This window comes from Vitis vinifera, chromosome 13 (assembly GCF_030704535.1).
Source record: "Vitis vinifera cultivar Pinot Noir 40024 chromosome 13, ASM3070453v1".
Lineage (NCBI taxonomy): Eukaryota > Viridiplantae > Streptophyta > Magnoliopsida > Vitales > Vitaceae > Vitis > Vitis vinifera.
Window position 1 is genome coordinate 26,617,529 of NC_081817.1, and position 26,234 is coordinate 26,643,762.

General features: G+C 33.9%; 2 protein-coding genes across 21 annotated transcripts in view; both read right to left on the minus strand.

Moving 5' to 3' along the window:
* Nucleotides 1–26,234, minus strand: part of LOC100253382 (putative disease resistance RPP13-like protein 1) — a 33,645-nt gene that overhangs the window by 1,752 nt on the left and 5,659 nt on the right. The window contains exons 2-11 of one of the 19 annotated variants that reach the window (XM_059741593.1): nucleotides 26,155–26,226; nucleotides 25,239–26,034; nucleotides 24,496–24,624; nucleotides 23,647–23,704; nucleotides 23,448–23,521; nucleotides 23,083–23,362; nucleotides 22,718–22,992; nucleotides 21,435–22,565; nucleotides 18,849–19,022; nucleotides 18,288–18,761 (exon numbers count right to left, since the gene is read on the minus strand). The gene's annotated coding sequence lies outside the window, so the exon portion shown is untranslated. Of the gene's footprint in view, nucleotides 1–3; nucleotides 65–434; nucleotides 470–887; nucleotides 950–18,287; nucleotides 18,762–18,848; nucleotides 19,023–21,434; nucleotides 22,993–23,082; nucleotides 23,363–23,447; nucleotides 23,522–23,646; nucleotides 26,035–26,154; nucleotides 26,227–26,234 lie in introns of those variants that run through there. The other 18 variants (XM_059741590.1, XM_059741599.1, XM_059741592.1 and 15 more) reach the window with 18 other exon arrangements.
* Nucleotides 434–26,234, minus strand: part of LOC100243138 (putative disease resistance RPP13-like protein 1) — a 55,745-nt gene continuing 29,944 nt past the window's right edge. Inside the window, exons 7-10 of one of the 2 annotated variants that reach the window (XM_059741581.1) lie at nucleotides 2,309–6,540; nucleotides 1,459–1,532; nucleotides 1,211–1,338; nucleotides 434–1,113 (exon numbers count right to left, since the gene is read on the minus strand). In XM_059741581.1, the coding sequence (XP_059597564.1) occupies nucleotides 2,355–6,407 (4,053 nt within the window). In that variant the 5' untranslated portion in view covers nucleotides 6,408–6,540 and the 3' untranslated portion in view covers nucleotides 434–1,113; nucleotides 1,211–1,338; nucleotides 1,459–1,532; nucleotides 2,309–2,354. Of the gene's footprint in view, nucleotides 1,114–1,210; nucleotides 1,339–1,458; nucleotides 1,533–2,247; nucleotides 6,541–26,234 lie in introns of those variants that run through there. The other variant, XM_059741583.1, reaches the window with a different exon arrangement.

The window sequence follows — 26,234 nt, forward strand, 5'->3', positions numbered from 1 at the left end:
TACCATTCACATAGTTCCGTGTCTTTGTGGTTCTGCATTAACTTTTTGAGCAACAATCTCCATTCTAAAATCAAAATAACAAAGAAACAAGCATCCATAAAATGCAGTCACATGTTGAAAATCTGATGACAACTCAAAAGCAATGACAAATAATAACACTAAATTGCGCCATGGAATTAAATTTCTACTTCCAAATCAGGTTCAGCTGAAGAGTGCTTTCATGGATCAAGGGTAGAAGCTACCCAATTTTCCAAAACATGTCCAGCTAATTTCATGTTAACTTCTGAAAAGTGTTGCATTTCCCATGCGGCATGCTCACTGATATAAATATTCTAACAAAACAGAATCATTATGGTGGTAAAAGCTAGCCATATTTTATTCCAAAAGTCAATGACATTGGGAAAGATTGTTTGGAGAAAATGTGATGTGAATACCTCTTCCAAAGCCTTCAGTGATGCCAGTGAGGAAGCTGCATAAAATAAAGATGAACCTAGGTTTAAGGACAACCACATAATGTGGACTTAAAATATTTCATTAGATGGAATTTTACAGTGTATTTGGATCAAAAATAAATTTATAATTATGGATCAACCAAACTTCTATAAAGAGAAGTCATTTGATCCAGATTAGAGATGCTGATAGCAAATGAAGTTGCCAACAAAAAATAGTGAAAAGACACATAAATGATATATTAAAAGGAAAAAACCAAGTAGGATTGTTATTTGAAGACCCAATTGTAGCGAGTAGTGAATGAAAATCGATCATTACATATTAATTAATGATTTAAAAACAATAAAATGAAACAAACTAAAATGCACACTAATACTAGTGACCATAACTCTAAAATTATATATGTGAATCAAGGGGACCAAGAAAAGAATTAATACCCTTTAGATTGTGAAGAACCCACAAGTACAATCCTTTAGTAGTTGCTCTAATGAGTTGAAAGCTTTCACATGGAGCAAAGTCAAGGAATAGATATTGATGGTGTCACCATGGAGAATTCAGGAGCAAGCATAATGTCAAAACTCTAAAGAAGACAATCCTCAGCAACCAAACCAATGAGATTGGCTAATTGTTCCCACATTTGTTAATTCAGGTTTTTGCTTATTCCTAGAGATGAAATATAAATCAAGTTTTCTTCAGTTGAAACTCATATATGTGAATTATTGTCGTAAGTGAGAAAGTGGGATTGTGGAATAATTTGTACCTATGTGAAAACAGGGCACTCTATAGCTATGAATGGAGTTGTTTGGTGGAGAACCTCCTCGATCAATAACGAGATTGTATGCACTCAAGCATAAAAAATTCATCATGACATGAATAGTTTTACAGTCCCTGAAATATGATTACAGAAACTGGAATTAGAATTAGAAATGAGCTAATTGTTTACAAAGGTCACTTAAAAATCTATACCCCACCAAATTAGAACCAAGGAACAAGTATACATGTACTTACATATAACATAGAACTGCTAAGAAAATGATTGTTGCCCTCCAACATTTTGTCTCGAAAATTGTATTAAAAAAAACCTACATAGAGTTCATGAAAAGCCTTAAATGAATATATTTGGACAATTCATACAAAATATTATAGTTTCAAAGTCAATATGTTTGGCTTGTTTTTCACTTACAGATCATAGGTACAGTTGTTTTCAGGTTCAAAGGAATTAAACATATTAATAGTTTCTTTGATATTGATAACATACAACATATATAAGCCTACTCCTATTTGAAGAAATTAACGTTAAAAGACACACACCACAAATTCAAAGATTCAAATACAAGGGTTGTTGATCAAATAATTTTTTTTTAAAAAAAAAAAACTAAAAAACATGAAAAAAAAACTCCCACAAAAATTAAGGATTGTTCATTTGTACTTTTTTATTTATTTGGATTTAAAAAAAATTTAATTTGAAAATAATTTCAAAGGTGTATTTTGGGGGGTATTTTTACTTTTTATTTTAAAATTTTGATAATAAAATCAAGGAAAATCACTTAAAATTTATTGAAAAATCCTTTAAAATTCAATTTTTCTATTTGTTATATAACTACTAAAGATATTTAAAAAAGAAAGAAAGAAATTTAAAACTACTACACACATTTAATATTCATATAATTAAAAAATAAAAGTAATTTTCAAGTAGTAGTTTGTTTTGATTTTGTATTAGAGTTTAAAATATTGGTTTCAATTCTGGAGCAGCCATGGAAGGTGTATGGTGAGATGGAATTGATTGGTAGAAGAGAATGATACACAAACTCGGTTGTGTGGATTGCACAAAACATAAATAAAAGTAGAAAGTACGTACTGAATTAATAATTGCATAGAAAGGCAAGAGTTTGGATGCAAGTGCCTCATGACATGTTGACCTCTTCAATTGACAAATCCTTTTCATTAAATATCACGATGCAGGGAATGTGAGAAATGTTGGACCATTTTTTCCCTTTATCCCTTTGGCATCGCTTCTCCAGCAGAGGACACTTCTCAATATAAAGACAAGAAAGGGAGGGGGGCAATCCCTGTTTTGGCAAGGACTCGAGCTTTTCACAGTCCTCAATCCACAGAGTTTCAAGAGAGGTCAGGTGCTCAAGGTCATTATTGTCCAAGGATTTCAGATTTGGAAAATTTTCAATTGAAAGAATGGTGAGAGTGGAGGGCAGAAACCGCTCCTCAGGAAATGACTCCAATTTTTCTTCTTCAAGTCCTTTAATCCATAAGCTTCTAAGAAAGGGAAGCGTTTGCAAGCGCCACTCCATCCGACAGGCCATGAGTTTGTTACAATTCTTGATGTGAAGATCAGATAGATTAGTGGGCAAACCCCCTATTGGAAATGAATCAATTTCTGGACAACCTCCTATTGCCAATGATTCAAGGGATGCAAGGAGGGAGTGCATCCCTTGCGGCAGTGACTTGAGCTTCTTGCAGTTTTTTATCCAAAGAGATGTCAGATTAGGAGTGGGCAATCCTCCTTGCGGAAAAGATACCAGATTAGGGCAATTAGCGATATATAATATCTGGAGAGATGTGAGATCCACGTGGTGAAGTCCATCTGGAATGTAAAGGTACTCCAGATTTGTACAATCCCATAATTCAAGCGTCTCAAGCTTTGTGAAGGAGGCTAATGGAAAGGACGTCAGAGAATCACCAATACCCCATATCATGAAGTTGGTAAGGGAAGCGTAGTGGTTGTGCGTCATATCCTCGTGGAGTGCTAACTCCAATTTCTTACACTCGTAGATTGCAAGTGTCTTCAATGAATCAATGTCCCTGGGCAAGGACCTCAGAGAACAACAATCACGGATTTCCAAGTATTGCAGAGTCGTATTATTTTGCATCATTCCCTCTGGTAGGGACTCCAGAGTGCGACAGTCTCTGATTTCAAGCCTTTCAAGCATGGGTGGCAGCGCCATCTCCGGAAAAGATGAAAGACTCCTACATTGATCGATCACCAAGTGTTTAAGAGATGTAAGGTTGTGAAGAATTGGTGGAATTTCCTTTAGCTCGGGACAACGACACACAGACAACTTTACAAGAGAATGCAGTTGTCCCAATTCATCTGGTATTTTAGAAACTTTGCTTATGCCCAAAGAAGCTAGTGAGGTGAGCTTGCCAACACTTCTAACCACCACATCATCACATTCCTCCAACATCAATTCACGAATAGAGGGAGCCATTGGAACACAACACTCCAGCTGCCCACTTTCACTAATCTCCAATTTTGTTAAAAGAGGAAGGTGCCTAGGTATATCTCCTTTCAGCTTTGGACATTTCTTGATATAAAGCTCCTTCAGACAAGGAAACTTAATGTCACAACAAATCCATTTTTCCCACTCCAACATATCTTCAAACCTCAGAATCTCTAGGGATCCAAACGGCTTAATTGAAGATGAGTCACAATCATTATTCCCATAGAAATCTGCACCAACGTTTTGTACTCCATCCATCTTCGCAATCTGGAGATCCTTGAGAGATTGTAACTGCCCAAGTGGTGGCAAGGACGAGCAACTGTTACAATCTTCAAGTCGTAAGAAAACTAAATTCATGAATGAAGGATCTCCAAACCATTTTGGAAATTTTCTGCCATAGTAGTGTTGAATGTTGAGCCTTTTCACCTTGGTATGAGGCTGAAGATTTTCGAGAACTCTGGTTTGATTCTCCGAATCACTATCAATCACATTTGGATCCCACGCAAACACCAAGTCATCAAGGTCTTCCTTTTTCTTCAAATTAGCTTTTAAAGCATCCGTAGCATTCACCACATTTTGCAAGTTAAAAATGGAGAGTGCTCCCTGCAGATGGGACAGATCTTGTAACTCTGCAATTCTTGCACCACTATGCTTGCCAACAACAAAAGTAGTCAATCTTCGAAGATCTTTTAGTTTATTGATTCCTATTGGCATCCCTTCTAATTTGGTTCCAGAAATATCCAAATGATGTAGGTGGATGAGGTTTTCGATTTCAGGAGGCAGCTCGGTAATCCCATGACAATTTGACAACATCAGTGATTGCAAATTGCAAAGCATACCTATGGATTTAGGTAACTTCTTTATCTTGGTGCTAGAAAGGTTCAAATACTGCAAATGCTTCAAATTTTGAAATGAATCAGGTAAATGAGTGATATTATAGTGAGACAAGGATAAAACCCGCAAACATCTGAATGTTGGCAATAGATCATGTAGAACTTTATCAGCTAAGTAGCAAGTTGGAACATAAGCTGCAGGCATAACTAATGGTAGGAAGGTCCGTAACTTATCAACCTTACGAAGGGGATCAAATTTCTTGGAGACATCGAATTGTTCATGGATGTATGACAAATGTCGAGCCCTCTTTGAAAAGTTTTTTTGCTTTCCCACTTCCAATCTGAAACAAAATTCTCTAGATGCAAATTGGGCCAAATCATGAATCAAATCATGCATCACCAACAATGACTTATTTTGACTTGATTGTTGAAAGAATGACCTTGACAATAGGTTCCGAAAACATTTTTCACCATCTTCTATCATCTCCTCTCCTTTGAAGTCACCCACAAAACCTTGTGCCGCCCATAACAAAATTAACTCCTCCTTTTGATATTCATAATCCTTGGGAAAGATGGAGCAATATGCAAAACACTGCTTTACTTTTGTGGGGAGATAATGATAGCTCAAGTGTAGAGCTGGAAAAATGTTACACTGTTCCGTTGGTAAATCCCATATTTTGTTATTCATCATTTCCTTCCAAGCCTTTTCATCTTGTTCAGACCGCAATAAACCTCCTAGCGTTTTTGCTGCCAAGGGCAAACCTTTGCATTTCTGTACTATTTTCCGACCAATAGGTTCCAAATTTTTTATTGCATCTGGAGTTATATTTTCGAAGGCACGATATGCAAATACTGACCAGCAATGTTCATCTGATAGTTCGCTAAGACGACAAAAAGGAGTTGTGCCCATAATTGATGCTACTTTTTCATTGCGGGTGGTTGCTATGATTACACTGCCCAGTGCTCCAGCTTTGAGTGGGGCTTGTAAGGTACTCCAGTTATCGGGGTTCTCATTCCATATATCATCCAGCACAAGGAAAAACCTTTTTCCATTCAACTCTTTCTGCAAACTAGCTTGCAGCAATGACAAGTTTTCAGAATGGGATGAATGGCCAGAGACTGACTCTAAAATTTTTTTTGTTATTCCTATCAAATCGAATTGATCAGACACGCACACCCAGACTCGGAAATCGAACTTGTCCTGCATCTTGTCATCGTTATAGATGATTTGAGCAAGGGTTGTTTTTCCAACCCCACCCATACCAACAATTGGAATCACCTGAACTTTATCAGCAGTAGCTAGTTCATCAGACAGCAACAATTCTATGATCTTCTCCTTATCACCATCCCTGCCATAAACCTCAACCTCATCTACCAAGAAAGTAGTCAGCCTTTGTTGATCAGTTACTGATGCCACCCCTCCAACACTCTCACTCAAACGAAGGAAAGACTTTCTTTTTACAATAGCCTCTAGCTCTTGGGTGATTATCTTTATTTTTTGACCAATCTTCTTTTTGGAAATCACACCGCTAGGATGAAAAGAGAGGTTGAACTTCCATACCTTGCCGCTGCTGCTGCTGCTGCTGGTTTGAGGTCCTTGTACCGAACTGGGCCGCTTAGCTTCAGCTTCAAACTCGTCAAGGACATCTTCAATGTCGTAAGCTAAAGCTTTGAGATCGTCCAGCCACCTCTTCACTGCTTCGTCCTGAATCTGCCTCTGCTCAGCATCATGTAGCACTGCTTGGAGCTGCAACAAAGTGTTCCTCCACTCCTGGAGCACTGCTGTGTCTACTTTGAGCTGGCGTGCATAATCTAACAAAGGGGCAGCCACCAGCTTGTCCAGCACCACCTCAAACAAGGAAGACAGAAACGCCTCCACCACAACCATTTTTCTTTGGAAACGAAGGATTCAGAAGTTCAGAAACATACAATGAAGAAAACCCAGAGAGTTGTGAAGGCCTCTGCACTCTCAAAACTTGCTCTTAATTATATGAGATGGGTCTAATTACTTGTTCACCCTTCTACAATCAAAATATCACCTTTGCTCACAATGAAATTACAAAAAAAGAAGGGTTCTTTAAGAACTTCCACAAATTACTGAGAAGAATTGTCCATTAGTATTGAAACAATGAAAGAAAAAAGAAAAAGAAAAAGCAAAAAAATACAATGCATGCTTTTGGCATATCTTCAATGAATAAAGCAATCAGGGAAAGGCAGTGTCACATCACATGGGTGTGTCTGCACAACAAGCAATCAAATTGCTTTATTGCTGTCCGCACTGACTTTAGGTTTGAAAATTATTCGGTCCAGCTGTTAATGGGGCCAATTTTTTCAAAACTGACTTTACTTCAACATCCGAGTTTTAAAACTACTCAATAAATCAATTATTTATAGAAGCTACACTCAATTAAAATTGTTGACTGGAAAAAGTATTACAAGTGGGTGTAGTTCTATAAAATGTTAAAACCCAAGCATGAGAAAATGGTAGAATTATTGAATTTCTTTTATGAGTAAAACCATTAACGAAAAGGGCTCCCACATGGGTCCATAAAATAATTAATCAAGTTGCTTTAGTCTTGATTTATTGATTTATGAATTATATACATTATAGTCTTTTGTCACCCAATTATAAATCAATAAAAATTAATTTTTCACCTTATTATCAATTTTTATTTTATTTTATAATGCACCAAATATATAAGTATAGAATATACAACTAAACAATCTTATATTGTAATGTTAGGCTTCCCACGACTCCAACCCTCTAAGCTTGTGGGGGTCTTCCTTGAACTCTTTTAGGGCACCTATTCAATGTTTTTGTGGGATAGTGTGTCAAATGTGTTAATCAAATCACGTACACACACAAATAGAAAATAAAAAATAAATAAAATTTTTAACGTGGTTCAACGATTAATGTGATCCCTACATCCATGAAATACATCAACACTCAATAATCTACTAATCAAAATGAGAAGAGTTACAGTTGTAAAACTCTAAAAAAGAAAAAAATAATAAAAAAAACCTTTTAATTGCAGCAACGTAAAAACAAAATTTTAAATATAAAAATATTAAATATATAATAGAAGCTACACTCAATTAAAATTACTATATGCTAACCAATGTTTTCTTTAAGAAAGCTCTTAATTAATTCTCACTTTAATATTTTGGAGTGCTCTATTCAAAATCCGACGTTCCCTCAACTTCAATTTTTATTCTAATGTTTCATCTTTATTATAATAAAAACATTAACAGAAGTTGAACTAATAAAATTTTAAATTGTAACATCCTCCTGATAGGTGTTGGAAGTAAATTTATTTATAAATTAAACTTTTTATTAAATAAATTGAACTTCTATAAATTTAATTTTAATTTTTTTTTTGTATTATTTAATTATTATTATTTTTTTAAACTCTAGAAAAATTATCATCGCTGGCCCGAGATAACTTATAAAAGAAAGATGAAAATTTAGGAGATAAAGCTGTGAAATTTTCATACTTGCTTGTCTTAGTGAAATGGTAGAGAAAGAATTTTTAATTGTTCAAACCATATGGTAATTTAACTTTGGTGCCTCTCTTCATTCTCGTATCCATGTACGAGAGTGAATTAATTAAGTGTACCTAAGATTGAATATCAAGAAAAGAGAAGATAAATATTAGAATCTAAATACGAGAAAAAAGTATAACGATGGAGTATCTTCCATGATTAAAACAATTAGTGAAATAGACTCCCATATAAGTTTATAAAACAATAAATCAAAATGCTTTAATCATATTCACATTGATGGTTGTCCGACTATTTGAATTATTTTTTCTAAACCTTGATGGTATATAAGTTGATTGTTTATGTAATGTAGGTCCTACTCTTTTTGTATGATTGAAGATATTAAATAAAAGACTTTCAAAAGACTTAGGGGGTCCTTGTTTTTTTACTTAATTCTAAATAGAACCTTAATACTTAATAGTGTTAAATATTATGTTGTTTGTTTTTGTAGTATTTTATTTCTATTAAGTATTAAAAAATAAAGAAAAACCAATATGTTATTTTTTTTTATTTAGAAAAAGCTATATATTTTCGCTTTTTTTATTTAATAAAAAATTTATAATAAGTTATGAAAAAATATAAAAACAAACTATCTAAATTCTGAAAATAAATTGCTTTCATAAAAAAACAAAAAAAACAAACACAATCTTAGTTTGTGGGTGAGCAAAGACTCATGAAATGCATATATTTTTCTAAAATCTAATTGATCTAGGTTTTTTAATAGATTAATGAAAACATATTTAATAGCTAGAATGGTACATAAAAACATTTTAAAGACTCATTTTGGTGGGATTAAAGTACTTGATCATCAAAATTTTGCTTAACAAAGTTACGAAAAATGCTTCATAGAATTAAAGAATCTTTGATATCTAAACTATCATTTAACATGTATTTCTTTAAAATATTATTTGTCTTAGATAATATAATGCTAAAAATACTATAAAAAGAAATTTATATCTGAGTCTCACTTGATCTCTTGACAAATATTTATATGAAATTGTTATTAATAAAAATATAATAAACTAAAAATATTTTTATGAAAAGTATTCTCAAAATTAATAAAAAAATAAAGTTATATACATGAATTGTTCTAATGGACAAAATGGAAACATATTGAAAGTAAATGGTGTTGTTTTAAGCATAATTTTGAAAGGAATCTCGGGATCAAGCTTTTGTTGGGAAACTCTTTGCACTCTCAAAGCATCTGCTGTGTAGAAACATGAAGTTGGGAAAGAAGAAGAGTTCCTCCAGCTTTAATTACTGTTTTATCCTTGTCCAATATTAAGCTCGTGCTTACCGTATAGTAGAAATGTGAAAACAGAAGAGGGTATTTCAGGAACCTTGAAAGAATTTGACAGCAAAAGCAAATGCCAAAAGAAAAGAAATTAAAGAAAGAAATTGATTTGATTCGGGAAAAAAATATTACAAGTGGGTGTAGTTGGAAAAAAATAATGTACCAACTTTTTAATATTAGGTGTTGAAAACTTGAATGGGGACAAAAAAAATGAGTCATTCCGCATTTGGATCCTCGAAATAATAATTACATCCACCATTCCACCTACCCAATTAAAAAGCAAAGAACCAATCTTCAAATTTGGATCCTCAAAATAATAATTACTTCCACCATTCCACCTACCCAATTAAAAAGCAAAGAACCATTCTTCAAATTTGGACCCTCAAAATAATAATTAAGCTTATAATATTTGTGTTTAAGCAATTAGATGGTTGCCAAAATTTGCAAATAGGCTTTATATTTGTTTTATCCTACAAAAAGATACAAATATATGGGCTCTTTGATAGGAATCATTGAATAAGATGACTGTCTTGGAAGATGGGATTAGATTTAAGATGGATTTACCAAAAAGGAATATCCAAAATGTTGGATATTTTTTCAAAATAATTGAATGGTGCCAAAGTTTGCTTTTAAAATTTTGGTGTAATGTATAAAAAGAAGAACAAAAGGTTTTTTTTTTATTTTTTTATTTTATAGGTCTTTAGATTAAAAAAAAAAAAGGTATTAAGAAGAAGGTAAATGATATCAAACCTTTAATATTAAGAAGAAGGAATGAGATTTACATGTATGCTTGTCTTGATGAAGTGGTAGTGAAAGAATTTTTAATTTATTGTTCAAACCATATAATGATTTAATTTTAGCGCATATGATTATATTTTAATAGTATCCGTATATGAGAGTGAATTAATTAAGTATACCATAAGATTTAATATAGAGAAAAGAGAAGATAAATATTAACACCATGAGAAAAAAAAAAGTAGAATGATTGAATATCTTCTATGAGTAAAAAATTAGTGAAAGAGATTTTGGGTAAGTTTATAAAAAAAGTAAATCAAATTGCTTTAGTCATGTCCATATTGATGGTTGTCCGATCATCTGAACCATTTTTTTCAAACCTTGATGGTATGTAAGTTGACTATTTATGTAGTGTAGGTCTCTACCCTTCTTGTATGATTTGAAGATATTAAAAAAGAGGTAACCCTACTTCTTATCCTTTTCATATTAGCTTTCGAAAGACTTGATTTGTGATTAGGAAAAACTCATGAAATGCATGTATACATTTTTCTAATATCTCATTCATCTACTTTTTTTAATTGATTAATAGAAAATTGTTTAATAGCTAGAATGGTACATAAAAACATCTATGTTGCTCATTCTGATAGGATTAAAGTGCTTCTAAATACTTAAAAAGCATGTTTTAACAAAGTTATGAAAATTGTTTCATAAAGTTAAAGAATCTTTTCATTCTTAAACTAGCATTTACTATGTATTTCTTTAAAATATGATTTTTCTTACATAATATGTTACTAAAAATTATAAAAAGAAATTTATATCGGATTGTTACCTGATCTCTTAACAAACGTTTCTGTGAAAATGTCATTAATAAAAATAAAATAAATTAAAAATATTTTTATAAAAACTACTCTCAAAATCAATAAAAAATAAAATTATATAACCCTTAAAACAATCAAGATGCACAAATTATTAGACAAAATAGAAATAATATTGGAAGTACTAGTGTCTTTTTAAGCATTCACATGATGGGTTAGTCAAAAGTGGGGTCGGAATCTTGATGATTATTCACAAACATTTTTTAATAAAATTTTAAAAATAATGAAAAATTTGTTGATGGGAAATTCATCCACAGTTCATATTATACTAGCAAATAACTTATGTTGTGATGAGATTTGTTTTATATATTTATGTTAATTATAATAATTGTACATGATGTTGAATTGAATATAACCTAAATTGTTTTTATTTGAGTATATATTTGTGGTCCAATTGCGTATGTTGTTATTCTTTTTTTACTATAAGAAAGATGATATATTGAATAATAATTATAAATGTAATATTTAAGATTATGTTGCCATTTTATTTACTTATATAATGAAGATATGAAAGGATTTTTAAACCAAAACATTGACTTTAATTGCTATAAGTAAGGCCACTTTATGCCCTGTACAAGTCATTAATTAGCCTTTTGATTAACTTAATCATACTTATTTGGATTTTTGGAGGTTGGTTTTATACAAATCTGGAGTCTTCATCAGGTAATATAAATCACATAAAATTAAATATCCAAAGTCCTAAAATAGAATGGATGGAATAAAATTGCCAACCTAAACTAAGTGTTCCTATATCTATAAAATATGTAGCTATTGAATTAAATTGAATTCTATCAATTATTGGACAAAAATATTATTATTTTTTATTTTTTAAAATATTCTTTTTGCCTCAAAATATGTTAAATTCATCATAAATGTTTTCTAACTATTTTTACAATAAATATTTATAAAAAATTATATAACTAATAATACTAAAAACATTCATGTGAAACAAAGAAGCTTTAAACTTATTTCAAATGTATTTTTTTGTGACAAAGAAGCTTGGGAGATGATTTTTGTTTTGACTAAGAAGAAATGAGGTAAGAAGGTAGAAGAGAAGGTATGGAAGAAAAAATTAACCAAGTGGATATATTAAAAAGATTTAAGTTTCGGGATGGATGTGTGAAAAGTGTAGATGCATATAAATATAAAATTTAGATTCAAGGTGCAAATTACATATAAGCCTAGCCCATCCTTAGCCCCATGACCCTTAGGACCACCTTACTCTGCCCAATCAGTCTATGGGCCATCCAAACCAAATCCAACCTAAGCATTGAAAATTTAGGTTAGGGATAATTTCTTCAAGAGAAAATTGTGTTGAAACCTCAAACCCCCACTTTTCACATTTTGTTACCAACTCAAGCACTTTACACCATTCATTTTGCTAAAAGGAAAGATTGGCCCACAATTGGGCATGTTCCTTGCATAAAGATTGATGCTAAGTCATCTTACCATGAGGCCCTTCCATGGAAACTCTGCTTTTCTTCACACTGATGGGACTGCAAATTTCATTCAGGTACTTTCTTCTTTTACCTTTACTGCATTCATTACAGACCTAGTTTGTGTTTCCCTTCCATTTATCAATTCCAAATTTAGTCAGTCATTAGTGGGTACTATTCCTGCTGTAACAAAGGATTTTGATTCAAAAATATATTCAGGTAAGTTGTAGAAGAAGAACCAAGTAGATTTGCATTTATGTGGAAGATTAAAGGAGCACAATAATTTGTAGTTACTAGATCACTGAAATCATACTAGAAGTGAGCCTACAATGATTCAAACTAAGTTTGTACCCATAGACTAATCAAGCTTCAATGTTGAAAGCAGTTGGAACTTGCAAGCAAACAGAGGTTAAAAGCCAGAAATTTGAAATATTAAGAAAAAATCAAAGAACAATTTGCAATGAGTAGTAAATGAAAATAAGGTAGAACTTAACTAATGATTTAGAAGCAATTAAAACTTCTACAAACAAAAATTTGTACTAATATTAGTATCAAGAACTCCAAAGCTATGTGAATCAAAGCAACTATAAAAGCAATTAACAATTGACGTGCATAACAAGCTTAATCTGTTCCCATGTCTAACTGAAAGCCTAAGGCGTGTAATTCGGCAGCTAATATGAACCAGTGGACTAAGAAGTTGTTTCAGACAAATCAAACGTGGTAGTGACTGAAACTAGAAAGAGGACCACATCATTCATTCAGAAATCCATTTCAAGCAAAATGGGCCAATTTAAGGTTTTCTACCTTTTAAACAAATCAAAATTCATTCTGAAAACCAAACACACCTTCAAGTCCAAGGAATTATGTAACAAATCAGTGATCAAGTTACAATAAGCATTGTAAATTTTCTTTTTCTACGAGTTAAAATCTCAAAGCTCATCTTCAGTGTTCGACATTGCCTTCATAATAAATCATTGGCTAAGTTGATGCATTTAAGAAAAGGGTGCAATCTCTAATCCCTTGTAAAGCGGTACCAAATTGGAGTCCTGATTTTTATGGAGAGCAAGAAAGTTGAAAAATGGTGATCTGCTTCAGGAACCCAATAGTTTATCAATGCCTTCTGGAGTGCTATTTGCTCATCCATTAAAGTATTAGGCAGCTACTATTACAATCCAGACATACTTCCCTACATATAATATATGCACAATGTACTATATTTTCATATTAATTCCTTGCCCTGGAGATTGTTTGGCTTTACTTCCCAAGTGCTTCAAATCTACTGCACTATTCTTTATTTCAAGAGCATAATTAGAAGTTGTTGCCCACCCCATGAAAGCAAGAATTTAGCTGTTCAACTTTGCAATCATAATCAAGAATGTCTGGCAAAAAAAATCAGCAATGGAACATAGGAAGGTAAACTTCAAACTGTAAAGGTAGACACCGTGGAACTAGCATGAAATTTGCTGATATCACCTTCATTTCACCTCTAAACTGGCTTCAAGTTGAACATGTTCAAGCTTTTAGGAGGAGATTTCAGCTCATGTATTAGGGAACAACCCTACAACCTCTACACAGTTTATTTCTTTTGAATTTTACTACTGCATGGAATACAAAGCATAGCTGTTAAACACAGTGATAGCAAGAAGTAATGAGCCTTGCAGGAGACCCTTTTCTAACACGTCGCTTTACTTGTGCTTAGCAAAGAGCACAAGGCATCTAATTTTAATCCTACTTGATAACTTGCCACTAGAACATGGACCATGTTAAGACACTCCCCTGAAACCACTTCCTGTTCTATGATTTGACATATTTATATTGGCTCATAAAAGTAACAAGCTCAATTATCTCTAGAGGAAGGGAAAAAATGTTATAAATCACAGGCATAAAAGTAACAACATCAGCATATCAACAGTAATTTTGTAAGCAGAAAAATTGCTGGAGTTGCAGAAGATGCATTTTGAGCACAACATATATTTGGAAACATCTTTCATATGCTTACAGTTAGGAGACTGAAGAACCAGACAATTTTGATAACAATGGTAAGAGAAACCTTCTGGGTGAAACAAAAAGTCTGCACCAACTACCAACAGTTGTACGTATTGAAGAGACGAGGTAGCATGGCATTGTGGTGGGTGAGGTGAAGTCACCCACTTTATTTGATCTATGAACTCGGTAACCAAGGAGAGCGATTTTCTTCCATTCCTCACTCTTCACATATAGTGGTAGCATAGCAAGTTGATTCAAGCGAGAAAGAACTGAATAAGTTGTTCTGATCCCCACTGCATACTGCTAGTTCCAATGATTACTGATTCTGCACCACTTTTGCTTCACTTTTGAGACCTCCAGATCTCCTCGTACACATCCACGTATCAAGGATTCAAAGATCTAATAAATTAGAAAAGAAAAAAGAAAAAATAAAAGAGAAAATTAGTAAGGAGTATGAAACAGGTCACAGGTCACAGGTACAATCCCATTTCCCTACCTTAATGGGCATGAGGACTTTTGAGGTTTATTATAAGCTTCTGAAAGGGCTTGGAGAAAGTTTTTGTTCTCTTCCAGCACATGGTCGGACATAAAACCCCAGCAAAATAAAACAGCTATGGTAGTACTGAGAGCTTTTCTGACAGCTACCAAGTTTGCATTTACACTATAAGCCTGCAATATTGAAATGCAATTTGTCCATTAACCGAATCTTATATTAAATTTTGTAGTGAAAAAATAACTAAGATTTGAAAGTTCAGATCAACCTCTAATTTCTATTTCTAAGGGTTTTGTCGACAGCCCATTTGATAACCTGCATCAAAAACTACATTCGAGAACATCTTCTATGATTTTCTAAAATTTAGACTTTTTAATCATTAACGTCTTGATTGTTTTTTCCCCTGCATGTTGAACGTCTAGAAAACCCAGCAAAGGTGGTTTCAATATGTAAAATATTATACAATTTTTTCTTGCTAGGATGTGTCTCTCAGTTATTTGATCAGTAATAGGTGAAGTATGTTGCTCTGTGTTGTTGTATCAACTTAGCAAGCTGATCTAACCTCTATGGTCATAGTTCTTAACTTTTCTTCATACTTCCTTTTTGCTCCTATTTAATAAACGATACACAAACTCGGTGTGTGTGGATTGCACAAAACATAAATAAAAGCAGAAAGTACGTACTGAATCAATAATTGCAGAGAAAGGCAAGAGCTTGGATTCAAGGGCCTCATGACAAGATGACCTCTTCATTTGACAAACCATTTTCATTAACTATCACAATGCAGGGGATGTGAGAAATGTTGGGCCATTTTTTCCCTTTATCCTTTTGGCACCGCTTCTTTAGTAGAGGACATCCTCAAATATAAAGACGAGAAAGGGAGGAGGGCAGCCCCTGTTTTGGCAAGGACTTGAGCTTTTCACAGTTGTTAATCATCAAAGTTTCAAGAGAGGTGAGGTGCTTAAGGCCCTTATTGTCCAGGGATTTCAGATTTGGAATATCCCTAATTGAAAGAGAGGTGAGAGTAGAGGGCAGAAACTGCTCCTCGGGAAATGACTCCAAGTCCTCCAATCCACAAGCTTCTAAGAAAGGGAAGCATTTGCAAGCCCCACTCCATCCGACAGGCCACAAGTTTGTTGCAATTCCTGATGTCAAGCTCAGATAGATTAGTGGGCAAACCTCCTTCTGGAAATGAATCAATTTCTGGACAATTAGATATATACAAATAATGAAGGGATGTAAGGAAGGTGTGCATCCCTTGGGGTAGTGACTTGAGTTTCTCGCAGTCAATTATAACAAGCTCTCTTAGATTTGGAGTGGGCAATCCTCCTTGCTATTAAAGATACCAGATTAGGGCAATGATCAATACACAAGCTCTGGAGAGATGTGAGATCCATGTGGTGAAGTCCATTTGGAATGTAAATCATGTCCAAGTAAATCAAATGAAAGTCCATTAAATTTTCCATGTCCAAATAAATCAAATGAAAGCCGAACCCAAAGACAAAGACTTAAAAAGCCCAGTAAGCTAAGAGCTCACCAGTAGGCCTAAGTCGAAAAATTCAATATCCCAACAAACAAGCCCATGGCCACAACCAAAGCAAGACCAAAGCAATATATATCTCGAACCCAATAACCAAAGACAAGTCCAAACAAAGCCTAAGCCAATAAATTATAGTTTAAAAAGAAGGCTACCCATTTTGAAACCCATTGATAAGGTCTTAAAATTTGGGGTCTACGTCAGTTTATAGTATTAAAATTTTTGTCAAACAAGTTAGAAAATTTAGTCAAAAGTGAGCATTGGTTGTTAAAGGTTGAAATTAGGTCAAGGGTAAGTCTTGAATTTGTTCCATGGGCCTTTGGCAGAATTAGAATATGAATTGGTCAAATTGAGAAAATTGTAGGAACAAAATTTAGTGGATTTAATATTTTTGGGTATGTTAAATTGATGAAATTAAGTTTTAAAATATCACTTAAATTTTTGTTAATAAATAAATATTGGTAAAATTAATCGATTCAATGTTGCTATGAATTTTAGCTTTTGGGATGACAAAAATTTATGTATGGTTTGGACATTTTCTTTAGAATATGGTATTGTAAAAAATAAATGAGGAATTGAATTTTTCTCATGTTCATCATGCTGCTATACCAACTTAGCAAGCTGATGTAACCTTCAAGGCAGTACTTCCTACTTTTTGTAGGTCACCTGTGGAAGAGGGCAGATTGAGAAATTCATCACACTAGGTTTATTACACTAGACCTTGCTTGGAAATGGGAAATGGTTAGTAAATGCATAAAAATGCAAATGAATGAAACAAATAAATTTCAAGAAATATTATTTAAGTTAGCTAGGAATAATTTATAGTATATGCACTGAGCTAATAATTTTGGTAGGGAGTGTTTACTTTTTTAATTCAAATTTTGATAGCAAAAACCACATCCAACCAACATTTAATTATTTTTTTTCAAATCAATAATTTGCACAATAAGAGCAGGAGTACCTGAATCAATAATTGCAGAGAAAAGCAAGAACTTGGATGCGAGGGCCTCATGACAAGATGACCTCTTCATCAGATGACTCATCTTCGAACGCAATGCAGGGATGTGAGAAATGCTGGGCCATTCTTTCCTTTTATACCTTTGGCACCGCTTCCTCAGTAATATAAAGACAAGAAAGAGAGGATGGTAGCCCTTGTTTTGGCAAGGACTTGAGTTTATTACACCGCTCTATCCCCAGCATTTCAAGAGAGGTGAGGTGCTGAAAACAAGAGAACTGGATAAAGAACCTGAAAACAAGGGTAGTGATTGAAACTAGAAAGAGGATAACATCATTCATTCAGATGTCCATTTCAATCGAAATGAGTTCCAAGGTTACCTGCCTTGTACACAAATTAAAATTTTGCATTCTGAAAACCAAATACACCATCACGTCCAAGGAATTATATATCAAATCAATGAGCAAGTTAGAATAAGAACTGTACCCTTCTTTTTTCAGGTGTACAATGCTTTCTGTTTCATGACCCCCAATATTTTCTGAACGCATTCAGGAATACCATTTTCTTATCCATCAAAGTATTAGGCAGTCCATTGTTACAATTTAGACATAGTTACCTATATATAATATATGCACAATTAACGTTATTTTCATATTATTCCTTGACCTAGAGATTGTTTGGTTTTAGTTTCTAAGCACTTCAACAAATTGCTGCACTATTTTTTATTTCAACAGCATAGATGGAAGCCGATTTTGCCTCTACCTTGAAAGCTAGAATTTAACTGTTGAACCTTGCAATCATGATCAAGACTATCTGGAAAAAACATCAGCAATGAGCCTGCAGGAGCCCCTTTTAAAATTAAGTTCTGTAGCTTGGCATATTTATCTCCATTCATAAAAGTATCAATCTCAATTAGCTGCAGGGGAAGGGAAAAAAATGTTATTTATTCCATTGAATTCAAGTAAAAGCAGTACAACTTTCAAATATCTCATTCCTCATGAAGAAGAAACTCACTTTGTAAGCGGCAAAATTGTAGGACTTGCATAAGATGCCTTTTGAGCACAACAGATATTGAGAAACATTGTTCGTATGCTTACAGTTAAGAGACCGAAGAACTGGACATGTACACAGTTCTGATACCAATAGTAAGAGAAACCTTCTGGGTGAAACAAGAAGTCTGCCAGTGTGGAGGTGAGATCACCCAGTTGATTTGATATATGAACTTGGTAACCAAGGAGAGGACTTTGCTGCCATTTCTTACTCTTCATAATTAGCTGTAGCATTGCACGTTCTGCTCCCACCACATTAGTGATTCTGCCTGTGTTTGCTTCACCTTTGAGACCTCCAAATCTCCACTTACTCATCCATGTAGGCATCAAGGATTCGAATGTCTAATTATGTAGAGAAGGAAAAAATTTATTTCAGCGGGAGCTAGTGTGAGTATGAAATAGGTCACAGGTGCAATCCCATTTCCTTACCTTACTGTGCCATGGGAACTTTTCAGGTTTATTATAAGCTTCTGAAAGGGCTTCGAGAAAGTTATTGTTCTCTTACAGCACATGGTCCGAGACAACCCCAGCAAAATAGAACAGCTATAGTGATACTGAAAGCTATTCTTGTAGCCAACAAGTGGGTACTACACTAGATCGAGCCTGCAATATTGAAATGCAATTTGTCCATTAACAAAGTCTTATATTCAATTTTGAAGTGAAAAAATAACTAGTTTTGAAAGTTCAGATCAACTTGTAATTTCTATTTCTAAGGGTTTTGTTAACAACCCATTCAATGACCTGCATCAAAAACTACATCTGTCAACATGCTTATATAAATTTCTAAAACATTAACTTTTAAAGCATTAAAGTCTCAAATGTTTTTTCCCTTGAATGTTGAAGGTCAAGAGAACCCAAAAGAGGTGGTTTGGACATGTAAAATATTGTATAATTTTTATTGCTAGGATATGTCTCAAAGTTATTCGAGTAATAGAAGTCTCTTAACCTTCATGGCTATAATTCTTAAGGTTTCTTCTTACTTCCTTTATGCTCCTAACAAGTCCTCTACCATGTCTAAGTTCTTCCTATACAAGAAAGCACACTTGAGTGCCATGCAAGACACAGAAGAAATGAGTAGTCCACCCAATGCCCATACCATCCATATAGTTTTCTGTCTTGGTGGTTCCACATCAACTTTTCCAACACCAACCTCCATTCTAATATCAAAATAACCAAGAAACAAGCATCCACAAAGTGCAGTCACATGTTGAAAACTATATGAAAAACAAAAACAAAAACAAAGAATGAAACACTAAGGGCTTGTTTGGTTGCTGTTTTTGAAAACTGTTCTGGAAAACAGTTTTTGAGAACAGTTTTTAAGAACAGTTTTTGATGTTTTTTTAAAAAAAATTGTGTTTGGGAACTGAATTTTAAAAAACAGTTTTTGTTCTCAAAAACAAAAAAACATGTTTGGTTGAGTTAATAAAAAAAAAATTTTAACAAATAAAATAAAAAACACGTTTGAAAGATGTTTTTTTTTTCTTTTCTAATTAATAAAATATTTTCTTCAAGTAATTTTACATTATAAATTTATAAATAATTTTTAGATATATAGTTCATTTAAATTAAAAAAATTATTTATTTTATTAATTTAAAAATAAAAATATTTTTTTAAAATAAATCAAACATAATAAAATTATTTTTATTAATATTTTTTTATTTAATCTTAAAAAGGTATAACATATTCTATTAAATTGAGATAAAATTGTGCTCGTGATTTATTAAAATTTTTTTTTTATCTCTACTAAATCCAAAATGCCACCCACTTCTCTCTCTCTCTCGGGCATCAAAAAGCCCTTTTCTGAAGTTGCCCTCCAGCCAAGAGAATCCCTAAAAGGCCCTATTTTCCTCTGCCACTCTCAATCCTCGCAGGTACTAATCTAATCATGTTATTATTATTATTATTATTATTTTTGCAACCCCCGTTTGATTACCAAGAAAATCCATCCCCCATTCGATTTCCGGGAAATTTCATCCTCGTTTGATTTCTGAGAAAATCCAAGCAAAAACCCCAAGGAAAACCAAAAAAATGGTTCTTTTGCTCCCTGTGTTTTCTGGATCCGTTTTAGGGGTCTCTTTGCTATTGTGCCATTGGATTTAAATTTCACAAACCTTGAATCAAGACTGAGATTGTGCTGGAGAAGAGATGAGAACGGGAAGAAAAAAAAAACACGGAGAATAAGTTGTTTTTTTTTGTTTAATTTTGTTCTGTAAACAGTAAAAAAAACGAGGAAAACAACATTTTGTTGTTCTCTAAACAGTGCCATTTTGAGAACACGGGAAACAACAAAAACAAAAACGACCCTGTCAACCAAACGAGTTTTTGGTGTTTTTTGTTTTCAAGAACAGAAAACAGTTCTTGAAAACACTAAACAAACAGGCCCTAAATTGCACCATGGAATTAAATTTCATCTTCAAAAACAGATTCAGCTGAAAAGTGCTTTTGTGTATCAAGGGTAGACGCTGCCTAATTTCCAAAGTTCATAACCTGGCTAATTTCATGTTAACTTCTGAAAGGTGTTGCAATGCCACTGCAGCATGCATACTGATAGGTACTCCAGTAAAACAGAATCTTCATGGTAGTAAAAGACATATTTTATTCCAAAGGCCAACAAAATAGTACCTCTTCCTAAGTCTTGAGTGATGCCATTGATGAAGCTGCATAACATGAAGAGGAACCTAGGTCTAATGACAACCACATAGCACAGACTTAAAAATACTTTTTCCTTTTAGTTACATAATTGCTAAAAATGTTTTTTTTTTTAAATAAGAAACAAATTCGAAAATACTACACACCTTTAATATTTATAAAAATAAAAACGTAATTAAAAATTTAAATTGATATTCAAGCAATTTGCTTTGTTTGCTATTAGAGTTTAAAAAATTGGTTTCAATTCTAAAGCAGAAATGTAAGCCATACAGTAAGTGAGATGGAATTGATTGATAAATGAGAATGAAATGCAAACTTGTGAGCATCTATTGTACAAAAAATAAATAAAAGCAGAAAGTAGGTACCTGAATCAATAATTGCAGAGAAAGCAAGAGCTTGGATGCTGCAAGGCCCTCATGACAAAATGAACTCTTCTTCAATCACTATGCAGGGGATGTGACAAATCTTGGGCCATTCTTTCCCTTTATCCCTTTGGCACCTCTTCTTTAGCAGCAGACGCTTACTAATATTAAGACGAGAAAGGGAGGAGGGCAGCCCATGTTTTGGGAAGGACTTGAGCTTCTCACAATTCAAAATATACAGAGTTTCAAGAGAGATGAGATACTGAAGCCCCTTATTGTCCAAGGATTTAAGATTTGGAAAAGCCCCAATTGTAAGAGAGGTGAGAGTGGAGGGCAGAAATTGCTCCTCAGGAAATGACTCCAATCTTTCTTCTTTATGTCCTCCAATCCACAAGCTTCTATGAAAGGGAAGTGTTTGCAAGCCCCACTCCATCCGGCAGGCCACAAGTTTTGTTGCAATTCCAGATGTGAAGGGAAGATAGATTAGAGGGTAAACCCCCTTGGGGAAACGAATCAATTTCTGGACAATTAGATATATGCAAATGTTGAAGGGATGTAAGGAGGGTGTGCATCCCTTGGGGCAGTAACCTGAACTTCTTGGACGAGCTGATTAGAAGTGATTTGGGGTTGGGAGTGGGTAATCCTCCTTGTGGAAAAGATACCAGATTAGCACAATAATAGATATACAAGCTCTGGAGAGATGTGAGATCCACATGGTGGAATCCATCTGGAATGTAAAGGGACTCCAGGTTTGTACAACCCCAAATATCAAGTGTCTCAAACTTTGTGAAGAAGGCTAATGGAAAGGAAGTGAGAGAATCGCAACTATTTCCTATATATAAAGTTGTAAGGGAAGCACAGTGGTTGTGTGTCATATCCTCAGCCAAAGATAACTCCAATTTCTTACACCATTCAATTAAAAGTGTTTTCAATGAATTGATACCGGGGAGGGACCTTAGAGAATCACAATGCATGATAGACAAGCTTTGGAGAGTAGTATTATTTTGCATCATTCCCTCTGGCAGGGACTCAAGAATGGGACAGCCTTGGATCTCAAGGGTTTCAAGCATGGGTGGTAGCCTCATCTCGAAGAGCCGAAAGACTTTCAGATTCCTTGAAATTGAAGAATCATAACTAAAAAAAAAAAAATTCATTAAGTTCACTAAGATAATGTTTACTTGACCTGACATCAAGTAAGCTAATTTTCTATTCAGCAAAATTGTAGGTCTTGCTAAAGATGCCTTTTGAGCACAACAGATATTGGGAAACATCTTTCATATGCTTACAGTTTAGAGACCGAAGAACTGGACATGCCAACAGTTCTGGGTGAAACATGAAGTCTTACGGGGTGGTGGTGAGATCATCCACTTGATTTGATACATGAACTTGGGAACCAATGAGAGGGCGTTGCTGCCATTCCTTACTCTTCACATTCAGGGGGAGCATTGCAAGTTCTGATCCCACCACATCTCCACCAGTGATTCTGCACCGTGTTTGCATCACCTTTGAGACCTCCAGATCTCCACTTACGCATCCATGTACGTATCAAGGATTCAAAGATCTAAGAATGTAGAAGAGGAAAAAGAAAATGGTTTTAGTAAGAGCTAGTATGAGTATGAAACAGGTCACAGGTGCAATCCCATTTCCCTACCTTACTGTGCCATTGGGACTTTTCAGGTTTGGTATAAGTTTCTGAAAGGGCTTGGAGAAAGTTTTTGTTCTCTTACAATGGTCTGACAAAACCCCAACAAAACAGAACAACTATAGTAGTACTGGAAGCTTTTCTGATCGCCACCAAGTTCTCTACAAAGGCTTTACCAGGTAGATCTTTCCATTTGGAGTCTTTTGGTGGAGAACCTCCTATATCAATAACAAGATAGTATGCACTCAGGCATAGAAAATTCTTCATGACATGAACGGTTTTATAGTCCCTGACAAAAGATTACAGAAACAGAATAATTAGAATTAGGAAGGAGCTAATTGTTTACAAAGGTCGCTTAGAAATCTATATCCCACCAAATTAGAGTGCTAGTGATTCTTCACCACATTTGCAACACTTTTCAGGACCAAAGTCTTCACTCATTCACATCCTGTAAATATGGATCACACAAAAAGCATCTTAATAACCTAAGAAGGTATAGCAGATTTGAAAAGGAGAGGATTTTATGTTGCATAACAGAGTTGGCAACCCAATTCAAAAGTCCAATTTCCCTACCTGATCAGGGTAACTCTGTTTGGGCTTCTTCAAAGGGCAGGAAGAATGTTTTGGTCCCCTGCCACACAAAGTCGGCATGAAACTCCAGAGACATAGATCAATTAAAGCAGCAAAGCTTATTTGACAGCCAAGAGATTTGTATTTAAGCCAGAAGCCTACAATATTGAAATGCAATTAACTTGGTTGTGAACAAAATCGTATGCTTGATTTTGAAGTGAACCAGTAAAAGTTTGAAAGTTGGAGAGTAGGGAATTGCTTTTCCAAATCTAAAAGATGTATCTTTTTCCCTAAGTTCTTTTATAATTCCAATAAAACTTTGTATTTCTAGTATTACCATTGTTATTTTATATGAAACCAACAAGGGCTTCATCTCCTCCTTCATGCCCATAATTCTGGACTTTGGTTCTTCCCCTATCTCTCTAGCTTCTCCTACTTCTAGCTCTGTCAAGATATTTTTGGGAAATACAGTGGATTTTTTTTTAATATCTGAAAATTAAGCTATTAAGACAAACATCAACTTGCAATTCACAAACTATCTAGATTTTTATGAGTGCAGTAATAAAGTTGAAACCCAGAATAATTTTCAATCCATCCATTAAAGCTAGTCTCATGTTAAGTTACCAAAAGTAGAAGCTACTTACACATGGTTTTATAGCAACAACAAAACTTAGGAAGGCAACAAAAATCTGCCTAACTTTCACCTGCAGGTAATTTCAGAACGATATGAGATATGATGCGTTATTTATCTTATATTTTTATTTCTCATAGTTATAAGTCAGTTAATGGACCCACTAACAAGAAGAGAGCTTTTCTACCATGCATAAGCTCTCCCTATGCAAAAGAGCATACCCAAGTGCCATGCAAGACAGAGGAGAAGTGAAAAGTCTATACAATGAGTATAGCATCCATATATTTTCATGTCTTGGTGATTTGACATCAACTTCCAACCACCAGTCTCCATTCAAGCACCACAATAACCTAGAAATAAGCATCCACAAACACAGTCACATGTTGAAAATAACCTAGAAATAAGCATCCACAGTCACAGTCACAAACACAGGTAGAAAAGTCCTACTCATCCAATTTCTACCTGTAGATAATTTCAAAGCCATATGAAATATGATGCCATGGTAGGTGTTTCTATCATACAGTTATAATATTTTAATTTGAAAACAATTTCAAAAATGTATTTTGGTAGGGTATTTTGATCTTTTATTTTAAAATTTATCAATAAAACATGCCTCTTTTGTAAACATAAAATAAATCATAGAAAATCACAAAAAAATTATTCAAAAATCCTTGAAAATTTCTTTTTCTGTTTTGCTATATAACTACTAAAGATATTTTAAAAAAAAGAAAGAAATTTAAAACTACTACACACATTTAATATTTATTTAATTAAAAAATAAAACTAATTTTCAAGCAGCAGTACTTTGCTTTGTTTTTGTATTAGAGTTTAAAATACTGGTTTCAATTCTGGAGCAGCCATGGAAGGTCTATGGTGAGATGGAATTGATTGGTAAAAGAGAATGATTCACAAACTTGGTGTGCATGGATTGCACAAAAAGTAAATAAAAACATAAAATACTTACTGAATCAATAATTGCAGAGAAAGGCAAAAGCTTGGATGCAAGGGCCTTATGTCCAGATGACCTCTTCAATTGAGGAATCAATTTCATCAAGTATCACAATGCAGGGGATGTGAGAAATGTTGGGCAATTTTTTCCTTTTATACCTTTGGCATAGCTTCTTCAGCAGAGGACATCCTGGAATATAAAGACGAGAAAGGGAGGAGGGCAACCCCTGTTTTGGCAAGGACTTGAGCTGAAGAACCCACAAGTACAATCCTTTAGTAGTTGCTCCAATGAGTTGAAAGCTTTCACATGGAGCAAAGTCAAGGAATAGATATTGATGGTGTCACCATGGAGAATTCAGGAGCAAGCATAATGTCAAAACTCTAAAGAAGACAATCCTCAGCAACCAAACCAATGAGATTGGCTAATTGTTCCCACATTTGTTAATTCAGGTTTTTGCTTATTCATAGAGATGAAATATAAATCAAGTTAACTTCAGTTGAAACTCATATATGTGAATTATTGTTGTAAGAAAAAAAACGAACATTTGAGAAAGTGGGATTGTGGAATAATTTGTACCTATGTGAAAACAGGGCACTCTGTAGCTATGAATACACTGTGTTTGAAGGCTTCATCACTTCTAACTACTCCAAAGGATCTGAATTGTAATATTTGTGAAGGGATGATTTGTCTACAAAGGCTTTACCAGGTAGATCTTTCCATTTGCTCCCACCAATTGCTCCCTCAATCAATAACAAGATAGTACACACTCAAGCATAAAAAATTCTTCATGACATGGATAGTTTTACAGTCCCTGCAATATGATTACAGAAACTGGAATTAGAATTAGGAATGAGCTAATCGTTTACAAAGGTAACTTAAAAATCTATATCCCACCAAATTAGAACCAAGGAACAAGTATATATGTACTTACATGTAACATCAAACTGCTAAGAAAATGATTGTTGCCCTGTAACATTTTGTCTAGAAAATCGTATTAAAAAACCTGCATAG